Source organism: Centruroides vittatus, unplaced genomic scaffold (genome assembly GCF_030686945.1).
Source record: "Centruroides vittatus isolate TY-2023 unplaced genomic scaffold, ASM3068694v2 contig_1154, whole genome shotgun sequence".
Classification (NCBI taxonomy): domain Eukaryota; kingdom Metazoa; phylum Arthropoda; class Arachnida; order Scorpiones; family Buthidae; genus Centruroides; species Centruroides vittatus.
The window spans coordinates 995506-1001945 of NW_027120741.1; the positions used below are offsets into that span (position 1 = coordinate 995506).

General features: G+C 26.9%; 1 protein-coding gene across 1 annotated transcript in view; it reads left to right on the forward strand.

Moving 5' to 3' along the window:
• LOC136978591 (uncharacterized) overlaps window positions 1–1555 on the forward strand; it is a 42515-nt gene extending 40960 nt beyond the window's left edge. The window contains exons 11-13 of the mRNA XM_067274332.1: window positions 381–503; window positions 599–824; window positions 1093–1555. Of these exons, the coding sequence (XP_067130433.1) occupies window positions 381–503; window positions 599–824; window positions 1093–1318 (575 nt within the window). The 3' untranslated portion in view covers window positions 1319–1555. The remainder of the gene's footprint in view (window positions 1–380; window positions 504–598; window positions 825–1092) is intronic.
• Window positions 1556–6440: the final 4885 nt, after the last annotated feature.

Below are 6440 nucleotides of genomic sequence, written 5' to 3' on the forward strand. Positions count from 1 at the left end.
TGCAAAATTTCAGAAATTGTCTACACAAAGCACGGAAGTTACTAAGCTTCAAAGAGGGTGAACAAAATCGTGCTCCCTATACACAAACACACATACACACATAACAGTTTCCCTCTGTTCTATATAACAGTCGAGAAAGCAAAAATGTATGTGGAATACAAAGTTTACTTGTGGCTCGCATCACTTCGAGCTCCATATTCTACTTCTAAGAAGTTTTTATTAAAAAGTAATTTCATTATGGTTCTTGTTCATTCTGCTGATGATGAGGATAATAATAAAAACAGTGTCCGGAAAACACATCAATACTGAATTATTTTCCATATTGTTATTTTAAAACAGGAAAACTAAATATAATAAGCTATAATGTTTTATAATTTTAGGTCATTCCAAAAGTCAAGTTTGGATTTTATTGAGTATTCCTCATTCGAATCACGTCAATTTTATTAGGAGTTTCCGTGAAACGCTACAAGAAGAAGGATTATCTGATTTAGAAACAAAAATTGGTCAGGGAAGTTAAAAATATCTGTTTAAAATAAGTTAATATTATTTAGAAATAATTAATTTGTTACTATTTTTTATAAACACATTTTACGTGCAGGTTATGATATATCAGGTAATGAAGATCTTTTGAAAATAGAAAATGCATTACTGAGTGTTGGCGTTAATAGCTCTACATGGTTTTCTGATGGAATAACTAATTGCATACCAAGATCAATTTCAAGACTGAGATTTATAATTGATAAAAGAAATTCTCTAAGTAATTTGGTTAATAAAGTATACTTTTGGACGATAGACAGAGAAAACAATTTAAAGAAAGCTTTACGGTAATTTGCTATTTTTGTCTTGATAAATAATAATTTTTTTAACTTTTTCCGCCCTGTGGTACTGAGATGGCCTTTCTCACATATCCATTAATGGTTCGGCCAGGCCCTCAAAGAGGCCAGAATAGTGAGGTACGGGATCCTGGAAAAATTCCTGGAGAGTTACTCGCCCGGATCCCGAGAGCAGGGGAGCCTTAACTGCCTCGGCCATCTGATCGTCTAAATAATACTATCATCATCACAACTTAATCATTTATATTTAATTTTTCAGAATGGGCGTCGATGGAATCATAACTAATAAGCCTCGAAGACTGCATAATATATTAAATAGCGAAGAATTTAAGCGCACTTATCGTCTATCAAGTATTACAGATAATCCGTGGACAAAAATAATAGGTCCTTCGAAATACTACCTCAGATCCGATGATTACTATTTTGTCGAATGCAATAAAATTTTTCAACTTTATAAATATTACGGACTCATAGAAAAACGTTAATTAAGTATTTTATAATTATAATGTTTGAAATTTTAATTAAATATTTAATTATAAACTTATAATTAATTAAAACTTTATAATTCAGATGAATTAAATTTTGATAATTGAAATATTTATATCAAAGTTAAGTTGGTTTAATATGCAGGACGTTTTGTAATTTTGTATTATACAGAAATTGTATTTTATAAATTGTATTTAATTGAAATATAAAAGATTTAATGTTAGATATAAAACTAAGTTTGCGAAATTTAATTGTAATATGAATTTTGTTTTTAATTTTTTATACTTGATGTAATTCATGTGATAAATAAAATTATCGTCGTGTAAATTATAAAAATAACTGTATCTAGAATTTTTTAAGATACATGCAATATACTTTTTATTATATTGCAGTGTAATATTATATTATACATAAAAATAAAAATATGGAGAACATTTTTGATGTGTTTTTCTTTCATTTTACAATGATCGTACGTAAAAAATTTCTATTTGAATAATTTTTATGCAATAATATCAAGAATATTTTTAAAAATATATTTATTATGACAATTTCAATTTTGTAAATGAAACGAATTTGTATGCAATAAACTGCATAACAAAATAAATATTAATGATGACAAAATTAGATATAAATTTATTTAAGTTGATGTTACTAATTTATGAAACCGGAGGCCAGTAGCGGAGGTGGTTAAGATATCAGCGTACCGCTTTCTAGTACCCGGAATCCGGGCAGTCAAAAAAACCGTAGGAATTTTTTCGTGGGATATCTGTCCCGGATATCATGAGGCCAATCTCTTATCACCTGGTTCCTCATTACAGGATGTTATGAATAAAATCTGTCATGGTGCTCACAAAGCGAAAAGATGCTTTCTAAAAATTTAAGAAACCCTCTCTTTTAGTCAATTGTATTTCATTAATCATTGCAATTTTTTTATACGGAAATACTCAAATCAAAATTTAAAACACATTAATTACTCTATTGTATTAAAAACTACTAAATTTAATTCAATGACACTTGATAGATTTTGAAATTTTTAACTAAAAATATAGAATTCAGTGACTAGAAAGTAGAGCAAAAGTTTTTTAATGTCTAATTTTATAAAAATAATATGTGTCATTTACATTAGTTATAATAATGAGAAGCGATGTTATTTAATGAGATAACCTTAACTAAATGAGATATGTCAAAGTTTATAGCAAAATTATAAAACTTATTAAAAACGCTTTCATATTGTATAAACGTAAAAATAGCACGTTATAAATGAATCTTTGGTGAAGTATAATTCATTTACATTTTATGTACAATAAAGAATTTTATTATATGTATTTGGTTTAGTTTTTCGGATTGAACATGAAATTTTCTTCTTGAATGAATATTATTTTAAAAAATTTCAAATCAATATTTAAATTTCATAATTATTGTGTTCGAAAATGTTTACAGTTAAACCTCGGTTTACGAACTTAATTCGTTCCTATAAGGTGTTCGGAAACCGATTTGTTCTCAAACCAAAACAAATTTTCTCATAAGAAGTAATGTAAAATGGATTAATTCGTTCCTGATACCCAAAACAAAACCTTTTTTTTTTAAAAACCTTTTTAACTGTATTTCATGCATAAAATGACTATAAAGGCAATATAATATTAGTTTGTCTATATCTAAATCTATATTTATTCTATTTTTTAAATGCCATTTATATTACGTGAATTTCAATTAACTCGATTTTTATTAATTAATTTGATTTGAATTCAACTGCGGTGCCTAACGATAAAAAAAGCATCTTTCACACTGAAATCTAATCTAAATAGCAACGTCATCGGTGATTCGTGTTGCCACGTCTAATGACAAGAGGCGATCTCAGTGCCACTAACTTCTGAATCGGTAGTCTTATCGTTGATTTGTCGGGCCTTCGACTGTCTTTAACACAGAAAGTTTAGGGAGTTCACTGTCTGTGGACGGCTCGGCTATTGCTGAGCAGCTTGTTCGGAAACCGAATTGTCGTACAGTAACTGGAGCAAATATGGCATTCAAAATTTTGTTCGTAAACAGAGGTATAGCTGTACTTGAAATTTTTATTTTGAGTATTGTTAATAAATCAAATGCTATTAAATAATATTAATTTGACATTCAGGAAATTTTTTTTATAAAATTACATTGAAAATTCCTGTATTTTATATGTACCGCTGTTTTTGTGAGAAATATGTTTTCAAAAAATTTGATATAAAATTTATAATTTGTAAGATGCCAGTTAAAATGCATAATTGAATGGCAATGACTCGAAATGCATTTTGTCATGTGATTTTGTAATGTTTGGCAATAAAAGTTGTTCGAAGTAAAATCGAAATTTGTCAAGAAAACAAAACATATTTTAAAAAGCAAAATTTACAGTTTTATAATAGAAATTAAGGATTTGGTTAAGTGTATGAACTATGACAACGCAACACAAAGACGATCTGCAAAGGGATATTTACTATTTCCAGAATACAGTAAATATCCATTACATTTTATATTTAATGAAATATTTTTCATTTTTAATATAAATTAAACATACTATATAATAAAATTTAAAAAAATATAATTAATTATTTTTAAGAAATCATTTCTTAAATAAATAATTCTTAGATATATATATTTCATAGTATCAAATGTAAAAGTACCAGAAGTCCTTTTTTTAATACATGTCCTATATATATTTTAGCCTCGTGTCAGAAGCTGGAGGGAAATTTTCAAATTTTCACGAATTTTTGATGCAGTGAAAATATTTTATTAGTTTAGTTTTTGTTTAATTATTATTAGTTTTTTAATGGTATTAATTGAGCTATACGTTTGCTACAGCAGAGCCTGAAGAGAATGACCATTTTTAGTTAACATTTCAGTTTCGGCGTGTGAGAACTAAGCTTTACTTTATATATTTGACCTTAAAGCTGTTGATTAAAAATCCTGACGTATCAAATGTTTGATATTTATTATTACGCAATTGCATATGTGAAATTCAAGTCAGGTCTCTATCATTAGATTTTTTCGATAATAACTGAATACAATACTGAAAAGCAGTTACTTCACTACAGGAATTTAAAAAAGAAAAATTTATGGTTCTCACGTCATATTTCACTTTATCAAACGCCATGAAAAATTAAATCCTACTTAAATTTACTTCGTTTATAAAATATAAGAATTATTACAATAAATATTTAAGAAGATTAATATCAATATATCAAATAAATGGAAATAATAATAATTTAAAATGTGCATTAAGTAAATAGATGGAAAGCTAGAATTGTTCAATAAAAGATAAAACATTTTTCTAGAAAAACTTTTTTATTATTATTCTATCCAGCAGTGACAGAATGAATAAAACCAATGGAACACTGCCTCAAATTCTTGCCTGACTAAAAAGCTAGCCACCTGGAGATTTCTTCGCGTGACAAATATTTAAATAATAGCCAGTTTTTCGTAAAATGTCCTTCCGGGAGGCTCTTCTTTTACTATTCAATTCTACCAATTCAATCTTTATTATTCTTTAAAGAGCTACGAGATAATTTCATTTTATATTTACAATTTCATTTATTCACTTATTTACTAAACGAATTTTAATTTTCCAATATTAATAAATTTCTTCAAAATAAGAAAATAAAGATTTTTATGTCTTTCAGACTGCTTTGAAATTTTCTATTCTAAAATTATACAATGTTTTCCTATACTCTCACTATCAATTTCGACGTTATTAATACAAAGAAACTCAATACAATGTAATTGAAATTTAAGTAAGCTTATCATTTCTGGGGCAAAGTTTCGAGCAAATAATTCCGTAGAAGTATATTAAAATTTAGAAAAATAGTTTTGGACTCGACATTAACTGAAACAGAAATTGATAACGGAAACTGAAATTTATATACAGTAGTTTTGCTTCAATTTCGTTTTGGTTTCAACTAAGTATCAAAACATTACATTAATCTTTTGATTTCTTTAGTCAATTTTATAATTCTTTATTTTAATTTCTATGCATAGAGTAAGATTAATTAATTATTATTTTTGTATTTCAAAATCATATAAAACAAGACCAAGAAAATTGGACTTTCACTGTATAAAACTGTTCAGCATAGGCCTATTTCAATTGAAATAATATGAAATTTAAATATGATTGTATTTTTTCTGTGAACTATATTGACAGTGATTTTGCATATAGAGTGACATTATTGACAAATATCCTTGTAGTATTGAATTTTGGAAATATAAAATTTGAATATATTTTACACTGATCAAAAATCCTACGAAAGTGTCAGAAATAAATGAATAAATTTAAATTAAATTGTAAAGATGGACAGAGAGTGGATAGAATGTCAACCGTGATTTAATATGAATTTTAAGATGACATTTTTGTCCTTGAATGATACTTGTTGTCTTGGTTATCTTAAATTTTCTCCCGCATAAAAGGCTATTCAGAATGAAACCGAGCAGAATGGCTTCTTGAGTAATAAATAACGAGATGTGAAAATAATTAATTAATGTGACAAAGTTCGCGATAAAATCATGAAGAGTCTTAAATGACAAATTTTATAATATATTTGAATATATATATATATATATATATAGCCTATATAATACCAATCACATTTAATTTTAGAAGTTACAACGATATGCTCAATAATTTTAAGTATGAATGCTGTTCATAAAGTTGAAGTGGTCGTCAAGTATGTAACGCTGTCTAGAGTTACTTTACTTGAAGTTTTAAACTTCAAGACTGAAGATCACAATGCAAAAGCAAACTCATTGCAATAATTAATAGACAGTTCAACGAGAAAAATAATAATTATACATATTTAACTATTTCCTGAAAAATAATTAATAAAGTTTCCAAATTACACGAATTCTGTAATAAGAGAAATAATAGAAAAATGATTTTAATTTTTTTGGACTTTGTACAAATGCAGAAAGTATATTAATCATGGAAACATTCATATTCGTTCAAAGGCAAGTCATAATACCGGATAAGATAACGCAGTCATACGCGTAACAACAATAACAGTAGTTGGGCTGCAATTTGAAAAAAATTGTAGACATAAATTCCCATTGTCGTCCATCTGTCTTTCTCTGTTTTCTTTAATCTCGAGAAAGGAGTTAAAT